Here is a 20,983-nt window from a genome sequence, read left to right as displayed (position 1 = left end):
TGAGCCACACATGCTGTTGTGCCAGAGGGGAGGTTTGGAAAGGCCCAGCTTACTGGGGAAATGCTCCAGCATCCTGGGCTGCCCTGGAGTACAGATGGAAGAGGAAATTACTCTTGCTCCAGTAAGAGAAATTATAACTTCAGCAGGCAAGCTCAGTGCCTCCTATTCCTTTCCCTGTAACCTGGAACTGGCAGGCAGCTCTGAAAGGGCCTTGTGCATCCTGGCTCTTGCAGGAGAATCAGATGTGGATAAACATTTCCAGTAGGATTGGAGAGTTTCCTGAGCACCCTGTGTTCCCTCTGAATTAGTGCTGGTGCACAGGGGGATTCCTGGAGATGGCTGTGCCTGTGCCAAGCCCATTTCACAGCGTGTGAGCCAGTTCCTTACCTAGGAAGCAGCAGACTTGGGCACTTCACTCCAGTGTCTCCACATGCTCACGCTGTTGGATCCCAGAGGCATCATCTGCCTAACTATTGGCAGGGAGCTTTTCCATTCCTCCCTGTTACGGACTATGAACACTTTGTGGGAGTGCAGGGGTCAGTCAGGTTTGGATCTCTCACAGCAATTAGCTCTACAGCTCCAGTTGTATTGGATTTTGCCAGAGGATGCTAAGGGGGGGAGCATAGCTACATGCTTAATTGGGTATTTAATCCCCTCAGGGCCTTGGTCTCTTTAAGAGTCTCCATCCAGTGTGGTGCTGATGCTGTCTGATCTCCAATTGCTGCAGCCGTTAATTGCAGGAAGAGAACAAAATAATGCTCCTTGGAGGGAAAGTCAGCTCCTCAATTCTGTCATGTCATATAACTTCAGAGTTTCCATATAGATCTATCCAGCTGCTAGCAGGAGGTGTACATTTGGCAGGACTTGGAATACTTGTTTGAAGGGTCAAGGTGCTGTCAGCTGCAGTTTGGTGTTCATCTTCAGTGGGACTGTCTTATGGTCTGTTTTGTTCCACTGTATGTTGGGGGAAAGCTTTGCCATGCCAGTATCCTAGACTGGGTATTGGGAAGAGTGTGATAAATGCTAATGCTGGAGAGGATGTGTTTAAAATTATCCTGGCCTGGAGCTGGCAGTGGCCCAGCCTCCTCTTGAGAAGAGCAAAGCCAGGAAGGAGCTGATTTCCAGGGCCTGACCGGGCCGCTTTGGCCAGACCATCAAGCCAGTTCTGTTCTCATGATGCACAAGGGAGGAGGGAAAAAATAGCTTTTGACTTTTTTCTCTATGTGAAATGATTTGGAATATTTGTCAAAGGCAGTGGAGGGAAAATTTGCTTATTTTGGTGTTGTTTTCCTCTTTTTGCTCCGGGTCTGTGTGGGTTCCTGGGCAGCGCAGGTTTAGCAGCAGTGCTGGTGAACCCAAATGTCAACTATAAAGGTGCTTCTTTTGGCTTGGTGGGGGGAGCAGCCCATGAAAACAAACTAGAAAACTTCGAAGTGTTTGGAGGGAATGTAGCATTCCCTCAAGGTGGAGAAGTGCTACTGTAAACCTAAAAGCTTAGAGCTTTTTTTGTCTAGGAAGAGGGCAGTACAAAACTTTCATAGCACATGCTGGATGTTGTTGTGTGTTCATTGACTTTGGTAAAAAAAATTCAAGGAGACTTTTTCACTAAAGCTGAGGCTTCACAGGACAGTTGAGTGACCCCACTTTCCCATTCTCACCATCTCTCTTGTACCAGCTCTACTCACCTGACCGTTGGTATTGAGGTTCTGTTCATTAAGCCACAAGCAAAGGTTTTTCTTTTGTCTGTATTTTCACCAGTGTGTGGGGCTAAACTGATTTCCTAAGGCAGCATGTGAACTCCTCCGGGGCAGGAGAGGAGCAAGACATGGGGCTGGGGGGAGAACATGGTGCATTCAGCAGGAGATCAACTCGTGTCTTGAAGTTGCTCCTGCTGAAGGGATGCATGAGGATCAGATCAGTGCTAGGCTCTGTTTTCACATTTCTAGCTAAGTTTTAAAACCTGGGACAAACCACTTTCCTTGCATTTTTAAGGGTTCCTTCTGCTAAGTTGTAATTTTATTTTTTTTTCTGTACATAGTACCTGAAATGCTACTAGCTATAAATCATACAAATACTACTTATTGTCTGTCTATGAAGTTACAATTGATGTTAAGCCCCTACTATTTCTGCATGATTAGAGGCAGGAGGTGCTAACGCAAGAAACAAAATGTAAGAAATAATAACTGTTTTGTGTATTTTTATTGGTTGAAGGAAATATTTAATGGCTTCCACTTATTGTTGCTTTATCTTTCTGCAGGGATGTGAAAGCAGGAAATATTCTTCTTGGAGAAGATGGCTCAGTGCAAATTGCAGGTAACTTTCCTGGTAACTCTGAGTAAACTTTAGGCATAACTGCATATCCAAAGAAATTATTTAATGATCAAGGAGAAATTTACAAGAAATTGTTAGCCTCAAAAAGCCCCACGGTTCTTAAAACAAACAAACAAAACCAACAACACCAAAAACGCCAACAATAAACAAACCACAAACCAAAACAAGAAACTGAACCAGAATTTACTACATCTTGTTATCTTAAAATACTCTTATTTGGAACAATGACAATAAACAGAAATAAATCATTTGACTGTCAAGTGCTCAGAATCAATAGATCAGATAAAATTCTTGGCATAAGCTAGTCAGATTTTTAACTCAGCAGATTTATAGGCTTGGAAGTGGAGTGCACAGACCTCACTGATTTATCATCAGTGTGTAAGGTGGTTTTCCAAAGGACTGTGCCAAAGGTGGATTGATTTATCAGAAGGAAATGGGTATATCTGATAGTAAAGGTCCCTTACAATTTTGTCTTATGGAAAGAGCTGCTGATCAAACTGCTCATGTGGATGTTCCCTGGTCTGCTCCAGTTGAACTGGGTGGCAGAGGAGGTATTTAACTGGCCGCCCTGACCCAGCCCAACCTGGAGGGAGCTGGAAGTCTTGGGAGCAGTCATGCAAGCTTAGGAATAGGGTAGGGAAAACTGTAAAGGTAGTTTCTTTAGCTAATACAGATCTGCCTGGAGTTGTGTGTTGTAGTCAGGGCTGTCATGAGCTGCAGCAACACAGGTGTGTTGGAAACAGTCCTTGGTGTGGGTGGACAGTGTGTCTGTGGAAAAGGGGTGTGCCTCCCCTCCAGTCCCCTCTGATATTTTCTTTCAACTTCACTCTTCTTTCTAGAAACCAGCAATTACACCCCATCCTTGGAAACATTCAAGGCCAGGTTGGATGGGGCTCTGAGCAGCCAGTTCTGGTTGAAAGTGTCCCTGCTCGCTGCAGGGGGTTGGATTAGGTGACATTTAAATGTCCCTTCCAACCTGAACTAGGCCATGATTTTGTGATTATTAGTATTGCAGGCTATTAAGTAAGACAAGATTTTTGGAGAGTACATTTAGAGCCTGTGATATTTGCTTTTCCTCCTCTTCCCAGGGTGCTGTTTTCCTCTACTGAGTACGATTCTTCTCCAGCTGTCCTTTCTCTCAGGACTCCATCCTTTCTGTGGATCTCGCAGTGCTTTTCCAGTCCCTGTGTCACTTCTAGCTGGAGGGCAGAGCTTGTGCCTGGTCCTGCCATCTTGGCAAACATCCTTGTAAATGTTTAGCATTTTCAATCCCATATTTAATTGGGAAGAGACATATCTGTGGGTGATAAGGTCTCTTTAGTTCCCTGTCCTGCTGGTGCAGGCACAGCAGTGAGTCAAGCCAGTGTGCTGGGGGTTAAGGGATAGGGCAGTGACTGTTGTGTCAGGGGGAAGTGCCTACTGCATTTTTTATTCCTTTGGAATATCTATGCCTGGCTTTGCATCTTGGAATGAAAGCTGTGGATTATCCACCAGGAAGCAGAACACGTTGCAATGTGTTTTTTATAGGTAGCTCTCCCCTCTCTGCAGAGGACAATAATCCCTTTTACAGAATATAACACCTATTTCTGTTTAAAACCTGAAGTTGCTTTGTTTTCCTTTTTAAGTCTCCCAGTGCCCTTAATGCCTGCTGTTATATTTCTAATGAGGTGTAAATAATTAATCTGTGTGGCAGCTGATGGAAGGTAGGGAGTGGCTTCTGAAACGCTCAAAGGAGGAAACTTTTTACAATAAAATCCTAGATTTTTTTTCATAATGGGGCCAAGATGTAACTTTTTGGATTTGTGCTTTAGATTCTCTTTTGGGAGAGGCTGCAAATAGCTGTTATTCTGAGTGTTTCTGCCAACCTAGAGAAAGCTGCTTGTGTTTCTCTTCCACAAGGGTGCCAGGGCTTGGCTTTTTTTTATATTAAGTCTCACTGCTAATAGGTACCTGTTTGTGCTTTTTTCTGCTGAATAATTTTTAGTTGATAAGTAACTTTAAGATTGACTGATCTTAACTGTATGAATTCCAGAGGATTTATTTTGTCTGTAATTTGTACCTGCTCCCCTAGACTGAACTACTTGTGGTTTGTATGTGCAATATTTAAATGATGAAATCCACCTCTCAGCCTATCCTGTGAAAGCAGCATTGTGAGATGTGCAAAGTTCCCTCTTTACAAACTCTTCCTTTGAACATGCAGAAGGTCCAGTGAGACTCTGTGACTTTTCATCAGCCACAGCAGGGCCACTAAACTCAACCAAGGTCAGCGAGTTCACCCGGTGGCAGGAAGCACTTTCCTTTCTGTGGAGGCAGCTGATGACTTGAAAGAAACGAAAATAAATTAATGAATAATAGAGAAGAGCCTGACCTGGTCATAACACGAGATTTTGTTTCTGTGGGAATTTCTGACACTTAAGCTTCCTTTCCTCCTGACCCAGGATGAAATAGCAAAATTTCTAGCGAATTCTTTGGGGAGGAAAAAATGCTGGAAGCAAACCAATCCCAATAAAATGAGATTTGTTTCAACGAGATCAAAGCACTTGCCTTTGACAATAATATTAATGCATATTCTGAATAATTCTGTTGATTGAGTGCTTCAGTTCTGAGCTAGATGACATCACTGCGTTCCCATGAAACAAACATGTATAAGTTTCACTGGAAAGTTACACCAGAAGGAAAAACCCAAAAAATGGATCAGCTGTGGAATGAAGCCTGAGGGTCAGAGTGAATGGGGCACCTCCCTGCTAGGAGCTGGTTTGGTGTACATGAAAAATTTAAATAATGTAGCAGGGAAGAATGACTTCCATTCTTTTATAATGACTCCTTTCCCTCTTGCCATTCCTCAAGCCACACTGCCTGTGAACAGTTGTTAAGAAGGTCTTATTCAATGTTTGGCCTTTGCAACCTTGTGTTCCTGTGTGTTTCCTACTGCTTGACACAATTCCTGCTTCTTGTCTCAGAAGAAATGTAATTCTTAAATGTAAATAAGGAGTGTATATCTCAAACTAGAAATCCTTTGAGGAAAAGAAGCAAAGTGCTTTCAAGGTTTGGAAAAAAAATGCTCATCCCTGTAATGGAGGAATCCTCACTGCTGGGCTGTACCTCCACAGTGTATCAGTGAATTTAATTACGGGAAAATTTCACTGTGTAGAATTCATGGCAGTAATTTTGCTGCAGGATTCTACAGTTCTAACTAGTGAAAATTAAAGCCTCCTTTGTTAATTTGGGCCATGCAATTCTGTTAAGGCTGAACAGAAAAAGCAACTTGATGAAAGTGTGTCAGACATTTCTCAGGTTCTGTTTGTAACTCTGAATTGGTGGTTGTGCATCCGGTGTGAAAGCTGCTGTGGGAGCAGGTGAAGGGGTGGAGGAGAAATCTGTGAACTCGGGGGCATTTGCTGGGAGCGGGATTTCTAAAAATTCCTCTAATGGCCTGCACAAATTCCCAGGTTGAAACTCCTCCCCAAGTCTTGGGACTTGGTATTTTTACTCATGGCTCTATTTTTAACTCTGTAGCTCCTTTTGCTTTCAAAATGTGCATCCACTGAACCAAGGAGAAAATTGTCTTTAACAGACCGAGCTGACCAGCGAGAACTAAACTGAGGCAGTTTGCTTCTATCTTAACACTTTATTTTTTTTTTCCAAGGGCACTGGCTTGGGCTGGTGGCTTGGCACGAGGTTTTTGGAGCCTGTCACAATTCAGCGTCGCTTTCTCAGTTTGAAGTGTTTTCCTGCACATTGAATTAATCTGTCTTCTGGAGAGAGCAGGACTCTTTCCCAGATACCGTTGTTCTGGGCTGTGGTTGCAATGTAAATTGAGATAGCCATGTTCTTTTGTGTTCCAGCCTCTCCATGGCAGTTATTTCTTTTAATCGGGGCATAAAGCCTCTTTGCCCTGGCATTTATTGGCTCCCTGGAGTCTAAAAGCTGTGTGGGTAAAAGCACTCTTGTCAACATAAACTGCATCAGCACCAATATTGCTGCATAAACCAGGAGATGACTTCTCACAGTAAGCAAGACTTAGCATTTGTCAGTTTACTTAACTTTGCAGGCCCTATAAATTATTGTGAAATGAAGTGAGCATCTTGATAAATGGGAAAGGGATGGGAGAGGTTGAGGGGAAGCTCTCCCAGGGTGCACAAGACTTGCTCAGTGTGAGCCACACTCCAACCATGGCACGATATCAGCATCCTACTGAGTCGGAATACAGAATAAATCTTTTTTTTCCTTGATTTTGTCCACTGGGGTATTAAATAATGCTGTTGCCCATCCCTCTGTGATTGAATGTGATGATAGAAGAGCCTGCTGAGGGCTGAGAGCGCACATCCCTCCATGGGTGGGATTTTTTGGTTGCAGGGTATCTTCAGGATTTGAAACCAGGGAATTATTAACGCGCAATCCGAGAGGTGCCCGCAGTGCCTGCCATGGCCCGGGACGGCCGCGCTGCCAAGCGGTTGAAGTGGATTGAGATTTCACAAAGTTGTTCAGGACTTGCTAATTGATCCTGGGCAAATTGCCCAACCCCTCTCGCTTTATCTATTTATAAAATGGGGATAGTTAAGGCCAGGCAAAACTTGTGTAACTGAATTTGTGTAACTTTCCACAAATCCATGCCAGCTTGTCACCGGTTCGCTGTGTTCCTGACTGCTCTTAATTCATTGTACTAAAATAGCGCTCTACATAAACATCGAGCTATGGTGCAGGCAGTGTCATTCCCCACTTTCCCTTAGGAAACTCTAACTTTAGGAGATTAAGTGGCTCTAAGAAGGGGCAAGGCACAAATCTGACTTGGGAGGGAAGTGTCGATTGCAGCTGGTGTTGTATCATGGCTCCTGTTGTGTCAGGAGCTGCTTCTCCCTTTCAGAAAAAGGGCCAGAGGTATTTTTCTGTGTCCAGTGGAGAGTTTTAGTGCCTCTCCTGCAGCAGCATGATGTGAAGTAACTTCTTCTCTGTGTCACTTGTACTGTCTGTGTTTCCTGAAGAGATGTTGCGCTGTTTTGTTGTTGAAACCACTTCTCCAAGGGCAGTGGGTGGATTCACCCAGCCTGGGCTTTGTCATCCTGAAGTTACTTTGTGCAGTAGGAGAACAAGTGTGTATTTACAGATCCAATACCACTGTACATCCATATAAACTTGAAAGAAGCTTTTGATTTTTGTTCTCCACTAACCTTCCTTTTCTCTGGTGTCCGATCACCTACTGCTTTCTCAGCACAAAATTGCTGTTTGCCATGGCCTTCCTCCTCTTCCTGCCAGGTTTGTTCATCTTCAGTGCTCTAAAAGCTGTAAGGTTTGCAGGAAAACATTTAACTACAACTGTAGGTATTTTCTGATGGAGAACAACTGAACAAGAAGGAAAGTGACTGGTGACAAAAACACTTAGTGCTGTCTTCTGAAATACTTTTTGTTTAAAAACAACTCCGAGTGGTTTGAAGTCAAGATTGGATTATTCAGTTTTTCAGCCCCTGTTGAAGTTGGGAACTGCTTTAGGGTCTGATCCAAACCCACCAGACTCTGTAGGAACCCTTCTGATATCAGCAAGCTTTTGTCCTGGTTCTTAGTGCACATTCTTCCTGTCTTTTGCTTCTGTGTATACTGTAGGCAGCTACGTGCGGTAGCTTTTTAGGATTAAGGTAATGTTACAGTGTGAGATGGCCAAGGAGAGATGATTTTAAAAGCTGACCTCTAGATTTGGGTAAAACAATGCATTTTATGGTAGAAATGTATATTCCTGTGGTAATACACATTGTGATGTGCCACAACATTCTTGCATTGGTGAGTTGTTCAGATGGAGTGTTTCCTTTCAGCTTTTATATTTCTTGAGTGGCCAGGATAGTTTTCAAGTTTGATAACTTGGATACCTTAATAGCAGGAATTTTTGCCTAGTGCCATGCTTTTCAAACACTGGTCCGCAACTTTGTTGCCACTGCAGGGTGTCCTGTAGGGTATGTGGTTTGAAACATGTGATATTTCTACTGGAAAAGACAACATTTGCCATATTTTTTGCAAAGTCTGCATCAACAGAATTGACATTCCCATCCTGGACTGATTTTACTGTGATAAGAGAGTCTGGAGATATATATCTATAGATATAGATATATATGTTTTTCTCTTTTTTTAAGAAGTCTTTGGTTTATATCACTGACACAGCTCCAGCAGATGAATATTTTCTACACTGCTTCAGAAAAACGATTGAAAAAAAAAATCCTACCGCTTTCGTCCAGACATCCTGGAGACTGCTATTTGCCAACAGACTGCTGGAAGTCTGCAGTATTTGGGCTCCTTTAGAATATCTGACAGTCGGTAGATCCCCAGCAGTGGTGGTTACTGGTATTGCAAGCCAGGTCCAAGCGTTTCCAATTCCTCCCTGTTCTGGTGATTCAGTCCTTTCCAGTTGTCACCATAGTGAGCCAATATAAACTATGAGCTGCCAAGGAAGAGTACAAATGTAAACACTTCTGAGCTGTCTTGAATTTCATGGCTTTTCCCATTTTCTAGAGTTAAATTCACTTGAAGTAACCTGTTTCTGTTGGAGAACGGAGACTCAGAATTGTACCAACTGCTCAGAAGTAAGAACTGAACCTCAACTTGTGGTTAGGATTGTATTTTATTGCTTTGTAGATATTTCTTGAGAGCAGGCACATTCTTAGTAGCTGGGGCTTGGATAAAGTTAGTAAGGTGACATTTGAGAAGATGGTCTTAAAGTCATTCCTTACAGCAGAGTAGTACAGGCTGGTTGAGCCTGTTTTAGCCCACTGGAAATGAGGGAAATTGATTGGGAAAACATTGAATAAATCAACCATGTAATGAAATAAACTTTAATTCCATTTAAGCTTTTTGCTGACCTCAGATGGCAGATGTAGGGGCCCAGTTTCCATCTGGAATTTATAAACCCATGTTTGATGTGAGATGTGGTGAATAATGTTTAAAGGACTTGTGTTGTTAGTGCTGGAATGCTTTTGCTTTGAATAGCATTTCCTTTCCCCTCAAAATGACTGCATGGAAACTTGAGGTAAGATAATACATGCAAGTTCAAATACAGCACATCACAATAAAATACTGATGGCACTTGGACAAGTTTCTGTTGGTATTATCTTATTTAAAAGAACTTCTAATTGCTCTTGTGTTTAGAACAATAGATCTTGCAAGACTTCCTGTAATGAGCAGTAAGAGGCAAATAACTTTGAATCTTTTAGGAAGCTCCTTCAGTTTCTGAGAAAAGCAAGGATGGTTGATACTCACATGGCAGATCTCAAAGCAAAATCAGTGTTGCAAAAAGCATGTTTCCAGAAAAATAAGGGTTGTAGTGCTGATGGGACAGGGATCCATCTAACAGTTCTAAAACTTCAAGGTTAGAAGGAAGCCAAGATGCCTTTGGGAACAGGGAAGAGAACTGGACAGCACATCTCTAAAGCTGAATCCTAATGATATGATGGACCTTGGCTAGTGCTGGTTTTAGCCCTGTGATTGCTGTGAAACTTCCTGCAATGTCACCTTGCAGTTATCCATGTGTAGTGACTTCAGTGAGCACTAAGTCCATGTCCTTGGAAGTCTCTAACCAAAGTGAGCTGGAAGCTTTCTGAGTAATGACTTCAGTGGTGTTTCTCAAATATTGAAAGTCTAATTAGAAGGGTCTGGTTGCACTACTGGTGTGATGCAGAGGGAAGCCTGAGACTGTCCTCACAGGGACACCATTCCTTGCAAATTGTGAAGGGGGATCTTTTGTTGCAGTTGTTGCCTCAGTATAACATCCTTAAGACATGGAGTAACTCTGGCTCCTCTGGCCACAGAGGGAAAGGCTTTTGCATTTGCAGTTAACTGTCACCAGAGTTTCAAGAATTTTCAAACCAGTTGTGGTCAATAATGTTCTGGTTTTATGTGAAATAGCCCTGGAATTTCAGAGACTTGCACTCCAAGCCTGTCATCAGTCTTAAAATTGGCATTCAAGATTCTGATTGCTTGTAGTGTGTTTAAAAAAAAAAGTTGAGTTATGGAGAGTGGCCCATTGCAGGCCTATAATTCAGTAATACATAAGCAGTGTAGTTTGGAAAAAATTGGGAAGAAATACTCACACAGTTCTGTGTTTACAGTTTCCCCATCACATGATTTTTTTTTTTTCTCAAGTGCCATCCTCTTCTGAATGACTTGATTGCCAAATCTTTTGTAATGGTCTTCTCTCAACAAACATACTGTATCCCATAGCTATCCCTGCATACTGCTACTGCTGGTAACAGATCCTGTCTTCCATTTAATTCTTAATTGCATAAGACATCAGGGTTACCTTTGACAGCATAGTTTTCACATAAGAGTGATTTACCTTAAGAAATACAATTACCAGTGAGTGGAAAGGGCATCCTTGAGCATCCTTCAGCTTGTGAAAGATGTTCCAGGTGAGGGTGATGCTGTGCAGGGTGTGAATACCTGTCTGTGAGGCTTCCCTGAGCTGGTTGGGGGGCACGTGAATTAATGCTGCTGTGTCACCAGGAACTAGTTCAAGCTCCTGTTAAAGGAGCATTTGGGCCATGGGAGGTTATCAAGGAAAACATGTTCTGGTAATAAATCATCAAAAATAAGGAGCTGATACCTCATCTGCAGGGTGCAGTTAGGACAGTTACATGTTATCAAGTAATTTTTTTATGCACCCACCTTCCTTGCTGGGAATGTTACCAGGATGCTCATGGAGGGTCAGTTCTCATTACGAATGTATGCAAATTAAATAAACTGTGGCTGGCAGGGGCAGGTCTGTACAGCAGCAGGTCTGCTGGGGGAGCACAGGCAGGCTCTAATGTGGCCAGTGGGCTGTAAGGGAAAGTGGAATTTTCCTCTCTGCCAGCCAGGGCTGAAAGCTCTGCTGTCCCCAGGAACTGAATGGCGAGCTGCTGAATGGCAGTTCGTGTACCAGCACTCTTTGCTAACTGTTGATCATTCTTCCTTTATTAGGAAACTCCTCATGCGTGACTGCATGGTCTGGTACTTAATAGGTGGCTGGGAATATGAGGGGAAAGAGGGGGCAGCCCTTCAGTTTGCTTGGGATGTGTTCTTAATAAATTCTTATTAAATTCTGCTTTTGTTTTCTTTTCAGACTTTGGCGTTAGCGCGTTTCTGGCCACTGGTGGTGACATTACCAGGAATAAAGTCAGGAAAACTTTTGTGGGCACACCTTGCTGGATGGCACCAGAAGTTATGGAGCAGGTGAATTGTTTTTCCTACTGTCCTCTGAGCTGATCTGCACCTGGAATCCCCTGTTATCAGCAATGGCTATATTTGCTTCAAACTAAGATGATAATTTGGCATCCTGTAAGGTTTTCCTAAAACCACAGAATTTTCTTCAGTTTGCCTGTTGCAGACAGGCTTGTACTGTGAAATACTAAGTGTTCAGTAGATTTTTGCCCAATTGCTTCTCTTCAGGCTCCTGCTTAAGGTGAGATTGAGACAGCTCAGCTGTTGCATAAAGAAGATTAACCTGCCCCTCCCTCTTGCATAAATATGAGGTAGAATATAAATAGTTTCACGTGTGGTAAATATGCACATTCACAGCTCAGTAACATGCTCTTCTGCATTTGCAAACATCAGTTTAGGGTAGTTAATTGGGACGTGTCAAAGTGGGGAGTTATTACAGGAAAATAACATGCAGTTGACTTTATTCAGGTATTTAGCTTCTCTTGGCTCGTGAGTATCCAGGCTGTAAAAGCTGAGGAATGCTTGCATTTCCCCCTTCCTTCGCTGCTCTTTTGGCTCTCTAAAAGATGTCGTAGTTCTTCCCCTTGGGTGGAGATATGTCACCTGTTGTCCTCCACTGCTTCTAGACTAAACTTCAGAAGCGTTGTCTGTGTGACTTCTGATGAAGGCTACCTGGAAGCTCTGTTTACTGTAAAATATCATTGCCCATTTCTGAGCAAGATCCACAAACAAAATTACCTCTCAGTCCTGACAGGGCATTTGCAGTAGCTGTTGATGGCATTGACATTCAGTGCCGTGGGCATTCTGAAAACTATCCTGTATTCCCTTAAAATCAGTTCGACAGAGGGCTGGACTCAGGGTTTTTGACAGGTGTCCTAAGCTGAATTATAACAGGCTATAAATGTTTTTCCATTTTTCCTTCCACATTTTTTTAAACAAAAATATTTTGGGAAAACAGTGTTTTATTAAAGTAATCCCGCCTTGTTACTTTTCTCCTTGCTGTTGTTCGCAATAAAATATCTTGAAGCTTAAGAGGAACTTGAACAAGATCCCCATGTATATCTGTAAAATGAAGTGGAGGTAAAACTGTGGTAGCACTTTAATGCATCCTTTCCTATATCTAAAACTTCTTGAGGAATGGAGGTAACTTTGGAGTAGCTTAAATGTATTATTGATTAAAGGCTTTTTCAGTGTTTGGCCTTTCCAGTGGCTCCCCACGGTGGCACTGAGGGGCTGGTGCGTTACAGCACTGCTGCAACATCCTCAGAGTGTAAGTCTAACACTACAGAAGAAAGACACACTTCCTGAGTCAGGATCTCTTTGTAAATTGGATTCTGAACTGCTCCACTGTCATATTCTTCTGGATTTTTTAATTTAATGTTGATTTAAGAATAAATAAAAATAGAGTATTTGGCGTTTCCAAAGCCAGATCAGAGTTGTCCCTTGATATTCTGTCAGTTGTGTCCTGTGGTGCTGCAGCACTACTGGTGCTGCTCCAGCCTCTTTGCAGCTGCAATCCTCAGGACAAAATGGAAAAAAAATCCCAAGGAGCGAGCTATAAAGGGGAAATAAAGGTTTCAGTGACAAAGTGAGGGGTGGTCCCCCACAGATATGTTTCCAGAGGAGACAGGTTGTCTAGGGAGTGCAATACCTCCATCGAGGCTGTGCACATCTAACTGGATGCAAATATCAGATGTTAAAGCAGTATTTTGGATGCTGATGTGAAATCCTTCAGTGACCATTAGATCATCTTGCTGCCTTCCAGCAGGTGTCACCCTGAGCCACTAGATCCAACAGGGAAAAGGGACAAAGGGGTTGCTGTAGGTTGGCCTTAGATACGTAGATATTATCAACCCAATTGCACCTGGTTTGCTTCAGCATCATTAATTTCCTTTACCATGTTAATATGTGATGACCCGGTGTTGTCTTTTAATGTATGTTCACTTCACAGATTTATGGCAAAAAAAAAAATTGATGAGAAAAATAGATGTTGATATAAACTAACTGCAGGGTGGTGAGTCATGTATTGGACTGATGTCAAGATGAACTGCTGTAGACAGTTTTTAACTTAATAGTTTTCACTTGCAAGCAGGATTATGTGAAATAATTCAAAACCCCCCACACAGTTAATATCCCGTTGGGGAATGGGGTTTTGTACAGTGTATTGATGTGCTGCAAGATTAACTGAAAAACAGAGCTAAGAAATGTCCCAAAGTTATTCTTAAAACCTAAAAATAATGTGAGGGGGGGAAAAAACCCACATACAGCATATTTCTTCTTGCCCTGTGCTCTTTTAAATTATACTACATATTTGTGCTTGTTTAGTTAACTGGCTTGAAACCTGTTCAAAATCACAGCACTCATAAACTGAGGCACTGCAAGAAACATTTCAGACATTTAAGCCTCGTGAAAATGATGCTTACAGTGTTGGAGGCATTACTGCAAGATATAAATTTGTGTTGCTATAGTAAGTTTCAGTTCAGCTACAGTATTACATGACAAATAGTGCAGGAGGGTTTTTTGTTTGTTTGCCAAAATTAAAGATTATCCTAAAGGTAGTTTGGGGAATGTTGTTTGGTTTCCTCACAATGAGTGTCTTTCTTAAGCTTGTTAGGTTAGCTGAGCACAATGTCCCTGTTAGCTTTGCTCTGATTCAGTTCTCCTTTTTCCATAGTCTAATGAGAAGGAATACAAGCCATCCTGAGCAACCAAAACGCTTTGATTTTCGTGGCTGCTCTTGAAGTTAGTACATAGTGTCTCTCCCCTGCAGCGGAGAAAGCAAGTGCCAAAATATTACCTAATAATAATGAGGAAGTAACTGCTTTGGCATATGAAATATTTTTTCCTGTGCAGGAGGGGAAGTAAATGCTATAAATTTTCCTGAACAAGCCTGTGTTTAATGTCAAGTGCAGAAGCTACTGTTAATTAGTGGAGGGAAATATTAGTCTGCAGGCAGGAGCAGGGGGCTTTTACTGAGCTGGTGTGTCCTGAAGTTCCAGGATGGAGCATGTTTGCAGTCACATTGATTAAGCGGTTGACTAAAAGTGTAGTGAGCCGTGTGTCCCGAGGGGTAACAGCCCATCTATTAACTATGGGAGTTTCATTATGCTGTTTAATGACTCTCTGTGTCTTTGTGTAGAAGTCAGAGCCTGGTTTAACCCAGTGCCCCTTTATGTTCTGCACATGTAGAGGTTTACAGCAGAGCTGTCTTAGTTGTACAGTCCACAACCACGATTTTCCTCAGACTGTCACTTCTAAAACAGCTCCTCGAGGTACAAGAAGCTGGAAGAGAGGAGGGAGAAAGCCTTCCTTCCATCTCTGTAGTGCTGGTCTCTCCAAATTTGAGGGGAATGGAAGGAAAGGGTGAAAGGGATTGTAGTGTAGGACAATAAGAGGCACAGACTAACATCCTCTTCGTATTTTTCAGGTCAGAGGATACGATTTCAAGGCAGACATCTGGAGCTTTGGGATCACTGCTATCGAGCTGGCTACAGGGGCAGCTCCTTACCATAAATACCCCCCGATGAAGGTGAGCAGGTCTCCAAATACTTGAGCAAGATAAATCATCAGTGTGTTCTGTGGGTGTTTCCAAGAATTTGGCCGGCATGTTGTATAGAAGAGTTTGTCCTCTCAACTTGCACCTGTGGATCATGATGTTCTTGGATTTATCTGAAGTCACCTTTTAAAAATACACCACTTAATCAGCATTGCCTGAAACTGCACAGCTTTTACTTAGATCCTGAGTCTCACCATTATTGAGGAAAACGCTGCGTGTTTTAATCCTGGAACCTCTGAAGGCAGCAGATGTTTTTAGGGCTATAAATAATGATCCAGAATGTGTTATCTGGCATCCAGTGACACTAGGATGGCGAGCCATTCTTTTTCCTGCACTGATAATCCTTCTTGACACCTCTCAGAAATTCTCATGATGCCTCTCATGTTCCCAGTTATCCAAAAGAATTTCTAGTTTTGTTTAACGCCAACACAGTCTTGTCGTGCAGTGCAAAGTACCACATCAGTGTGAAATGGTGTGGTATTGGCAACACTGGTGTTTTATTAAGGTTGAAGTGAAGGAAATGCTTTTTGCTGTCACTTCAAAAATCTTTGTCAAATATCTTGAACTTCAGAGTGCCTTATAATTTGGCTAACTTTCCCTATTTTCTGACTCTGGAACAAGGAGTTACTTCCAACATGCTGCTCTTTCAGGGGGAGGATACCTCTTAAAGTTAAGAACTGACACTCACCAGTTGAATTCTGAAGCATCCTGTCTGTCTACAGAGCTTTGAGATCTTTTTTCTTACCTCCTTTGTGATATCTGATGAGGCCTTGTCTCAATCACAGAACTTTAAGCCCCTTTGGCCCACCCTCTTTGCTTCTCTTATTGGGAGGAATGCTCCCTTGGATCAAACACGAGGGGGTGGAGACCCCTTTTGATACCCCCACAGCTTATGATTAGAGTAATTACCTGGGATATGAAGCTTATGGGTGCCAAGTCCCTCTGTTTTTGGCACTGGGAGAGGGACTTTTACATGGACAGATAGTGATAGGACAAGGGGGAACAGCTTTAAACTAAAAGAGGAAAGATTTAGATTAGATGTGAAGAAGAAATTCTTCCCTGTGAGGGCGATGAGGCACTGGAACAGGTTGTCCAGAGGAATTATGGATGCCACGTCCTTGGAAGTGTTCAAGGCCAGGTTGGATGAAGCTTGAAGCAACCTGGGCTAGTGGAAGGTGTCCCTGCCCACGACAGGGGGATTGGAATTAAGTCCCTTCCAACACAAATCATTCAGTGATACCATGGGACAAACTTCCCTCTTCTGAGTCCTGCCTGCTGGAGTGCTGTATGAGTTGTGGGTCACCTCTTCAGGACCTGGGTGAATCCCCTCCCACCCCACAATTACAATAGCATTTGGAAATCCAGTAACTCCCAACTCAGAACAGGCACATCCATGTATCCCTTTAAATACCAGGACTTTGCACAGGTTTAACTCTTATAGAATTAATTTTAAGACTTGTCATGTCTGTGTAGGGACTGTTGAGTAGCTGAGTGGTTCAGAAATGCCATCAAAGTTCCTACAGACTGTGGCAGAGCAGGGAGGAGTTGAGGAAAATGTGTTGCTGGTTTAGCTGTTACTGCTTTCATTGATATTTCCTTCTGTGCATTTGGTAGCATTTTTCAGCAGCTTCTGCAAGTTGTACTTCTGTTTATTGTGGTTTGAATGCCTGGGATGAAGCTTTGAATACCAACATCACCTATTTAGTATCATGTGCTGTATATGGTAGATAGAATTGAGTCCCTAATTCTGTTAGGTTTGGGTTCCACTTGTGTAGCCTTCAAAGAAGAGTTCTCTCTTTTACTTATTGAATGCAATCGTACTGCACTGCAGATTAATTTTGTTATGTAGCAAAATTACCCATGCATTAAGTGACCCTCCAAGGAGTGCTGAAAAAAGCAGGGAATTCTGTCATGGACTGTATAATTCCAGCTAGATTGATGGGCTTTTGCTGCCCTAAGCAATATAGCTGTTGAAAGCTATTTAAATATGCTACGTGCTGCTTCCTTTTCTAAAAATAGATATTCATCTGTATGTAGGTGACAAGTTGTAGTGGAAATGGAAATGAGTAATTTTCTTCCTTTCCTTCAGAATATCTAAGTGATGTGAAGGAAATAATCAGCTTGGCTTGATGGGTGCTTATGTGAGAAATGTCTTCACCTGCTGTTGCACTGGTACATGGAAGTAAACCTTTGTATTTTTTTAGGTTGCCTTTCTGCCTTTACATTAATTTGATTTCTAGCTAGGAAATACCTGCAGGGAGGTATACTGATTCAAATGCCTTGCACAACTGCTCATCTCAAAGGAGGAAAGCTGGTAGATGTTCTGCTCTGCTTGCACCTTTAATCACACTAAACAGGCCTGAAATCACATCCCAACCTTGTGTTTGGCCCACAGGCTCCCCTGTGGGCCAGGAGATGGGATGGGAAAGAGTAACTTAAATTGCTAACACATCCTGGTGGACTCAGATGCTTGATGAAAATGCTTATCTAAAAGTACATTTTTCCCAAGATGTGTCTCTAACAAAGTCCAAGAAAAATCTCATTGCCAATAGACATAATTCTTTCAGGTTTTAATGCTGACACTACAAAATGATCCCCCATCTTTGGAAACTGGTGTGCAAGATAAGGAGATGCTGAAGAAGTATGGGAAATCATTTAGGAAGATGATTTCATCGTGCCTACAAAAAGACCCTGAAAAAAGGTAAGAACAGGTGACACCAAAATAAATTTTAAAAAAACCCCAACAAACTCACAAACCTCATTGTATTCCCTGTTTTTTTGAAGTTGATGCACTCTCTGCCCCTCCAGCCTTTCAGTCACAATGAACACAGCAGTCTTGCTGTGTGGCAACAAATTCTCTTGGCTGTCCTTATTTTTGTGGATAAATGTCTGGCATGGTGCCTGGCCAGGGCACACATCCCCCATTTGGGTTAATGAGAGTGCATCCCAGTCCACTGTGTGGGCAGGGCTGTTCTCCCCTTGCCACCTCCAGCAGGTGACTGCAGTTCATGTTTTGTTCCCAGTCAAAACTGCTCTGTATTTATAAACTAGAAATTGCAGGTTGGGCAATGTGTGTTTTCTTACAAAACTGCGTAAATAAACTTTTTTAAAATTTGCCAGTGCAAAGAAGGCTTTCAGTGTAGTTTTGGCTTGTTTAATTACAAGTAATATTTGGTTTGGAGGAGAAATTAGGAAAAACACTGGCAAATTTTACCAGCATGTTTTCATCAATGCAGATTGCTTAAGTGACCTGATGACACTTTCAGCCTTCCTTGAACAATATCTTGACTACTCAGCATTGTAGGAAATAGCACTGAGGGGGTGTTTGTTGTGTCATTTTTAATACCTCTTAGGGTTTCTTTTTACCCCCTCCTTTTCCTCCTCAGTAAGCAAACTTAATTCTGGAAAGGAAAAAGCGCTTTCATAAAATAATAATAATGAAGACATTTTTCAGTTCCCTCTTGTGTCAGATCCAGGAGCACAGGCTTCTCACACATCATGTGATGCACTTCAAATGCTTAATGAATCCAGTGGAGTGCTTGATAAATGCTGATAGCTGGGGCTTTTTCACAGCATGATATTTTTTCACCTTTCTAAAGCATATCCTATCCCTGCAGGTTAGGATGTGTGCTGATCAGATTATACATAATCACTCTGGATCGTGGCACACCCCTTCTCTCTCCCCAAGCACCACTAACAGCCACTGGCATCATCCCGACTCTGGGAGCAGGAGGCATATTCCATGAGTTCTCAAAGAGGAGAATTTAGTGCAGTTGCTTTTTAATAATTTTAGGGACTCCCTTGCTATAAGGTGAATGTTTTTTGTTAGAGTAGTCTGAGATGAAATAAACCCTGAGATGAATGGCCTTTACAAGTTACTCATTAAACTCTGTTACTGTTTAAGCACCGTTTGCAGTGTGGGAAATGCTCTAAGCTGCTGCTTTCTCATTTGGGCTTGAGTCTTTAGAAAACTCCTAAACTGACCAAGGGGTGTCTCTTACTTCCCAGTATTTATTCCAAAGTTTGACTTAAAGGAGAAAATAGTTTGTAATTGTGCCTATTCCAATAGACAAAGATTGATCATCCCGCCTGTGTTTAATAGAACTAATTACACACATTTAATCAAGTATCTCTGAAATAGCTGTTACTTGCACACAGTGAGTGCTGCACTCCTGTGGTAGGTGATGATTCTGTGATTTCAATTTTGAGCAAATTGTTTCTGTGATCCTGTTCTTAACTAAGAGTCTCAAGCTCAGCATCAAAAAGGGGGCAACTTCTCCCCCCCCAGTCCCAAGTAACTAATTGCTTTGGAACAAAATAGGCTTTGGTCAGAATACACTGAGTGTTTAAAAGACTGCTGGTGTTATAAAATTCACTTGGAATGCATTGACTAATTTTTAGGGAATTGTGCAGGAGAAGCTGATGCCCTTAAGAGATGCCATGTTACAAGAAGCTACAGCAACCTGGAAGACCGTTGTGTTGAAAGGGAGCACTTATAATTGTCTTTTCTGCATCTGTTTTTATTGACAGACCCACAGCAGCAGAACTCTTAAGACACAAATTTTTCACGAAAGCAAAGGTAAGGACACACTTCCTAAACTGATCTGTGGAGAGGACTTTTCAGAAGCATGATAGGTGTGGTGACAGCTTTACTGGCAAGAGTGTGGGCTGTTTCACTCAGGGCCAGCATAGCTGAGTGAGTTGAATGGGTCATTGTGAAGGAACAGAATGAAACCCCCCTTCTGTACCTCCTGTGTGTGCTGTCATTAGAGAAATTATCTAGAAATTCTTCAGCATTTAAATGTCTTTCAGTGTGCCTTTTGGTTTTGTTCTTCTCTTGTAATGGTTCCATCCTGGCTGCCTGTCCAACCATAAAGGTCTCTGTGGCAGCGAGTGTAACTTATATTTTAATAAACTCTATAATTAGTCTGTATGCAAAGGGTGAATGAGGCCCACTGTGCCAGGGCTACCTAAATCTATTTCACCCTGTGTTGCCATATGGAAAGCGAGGATCCTGTGATACAAAACAGTAGGAAACTCCCATTTCTAGCCTTGAAGTGAACTGCCAGCAAGCATTATGTAATTACTGCCTGGAGATTACTGCATATGCAATGTGCAGGGTCTTATTGAGGGAGACAGGAATAATACAAGGGAGAATTTGTATTTTCATGGGCCTGAGGAAATATTTTCTGTTTCCTTATTTTTATTGTGGCATGTTTGTGATCAAAATGCACAGGGTTTGTAGCAGAATACAGATTAAACTGTCAGAAAGAGATTCGATGCTTGGGATAGCACGGCTGCATCACCAATTAATCAAAGTAGTTTTCAACTCCCAGATTAAGATGCTTAAATGGAAGTGGCCAATCCAGATATCTGTTCAGGAGCTGGATGTTCTATGACAGAAATCCAACAGGTGCAACCAAGGGAAGGTTGCACTTCCTCCTATGAGAGGAAGTGGAGAGGTGGACACCGATCTCTTTAGTGACCAGTGGCAGGACCGGAGGGAAAAGCATGGAGCTGCATCAGGGGAGGTTTAGGTTGGATATTAGGGAAAAGGCTCTTCACCCAGAGAGTGGCTGAACATTGGAACAGGCTCCCTGTGCCAGTGGTCATGGCATCAAGCCTGGCAGAGGGCAAGAAGTGTTTGGACAACACTCTCAGGCACGTGGAAGGATTCTTGGGGCTGTCCTATGCAGGGCCAGGAGCTGATGATCCCTGCCTCTCCCTTCAATCTCAGGGTATTCTGTGATTTGATAATTCTGTGAACTAAGGAAGTCTAGAGATTGATCCAGTTTATGAAATGTAGCAGTTTGCTTTAGGGCATGTTTAATTGATGTCTGGGCTCTTGACAATATTAACTGGGTTTTCACTGTCTGTGGTGGGATTTTAGGCATGTGTATGCTGGATGCACACTTGGTG

General features: G+C 42.4%; 1 protein-coding gene across 1 annotated transcript in view; it reads left to right on the top strand.

Annotated features, from left to right (window-relative positions):
* OXSR1 (oxidative stress responsive kinase 1) overlaps positions 1-20,983 on the top strand; it is a 73,567-nt gene that overhangs the window by 34,780 nt on the left and 17,804 nt on the right. The window contains exons 5-9 of the mRNA XM_029957804.1: positions 2,258-2,313; positions 11,411-11,520; positions 14,936-15,037; positions 17,632-17,765; positions 19,595-19,643. Coding sequence (XP_029813664.1) covers positions 2,258-2,313; positions 11,411-11,520; positions 14,936-15,037; positions 17,632-17,765; positions 19,595-19,643 — 451 coding nt within the window. The remainder of the gene's footprint in view (positions 1-2,257; positions 2,314-11,410; positions 11,521-14,935; positions 15,038-17,631; positions 17,766-19,594; positions 19,644-20,983) is intronic.

Source organism: Manacus vitellinus, unplaced genomic scaffold, assembly GCF_001715985.3.
Source record: "Manacus vitellinus isolate BGI_N305 unplaced genomic scaffold, ASM171598v3 scaffold_12_pilon, whole genome shotgun sequence".
Classification (NCBI taxonomy): Eukaryota; Metazoa; Chordata; class Aves; order Passeriformes; family Pipridae; genus Manacus; species Manacus vitellinus.
This window is presented reverse-complemented; position numbering and strand designations above follow the sequence as displayed.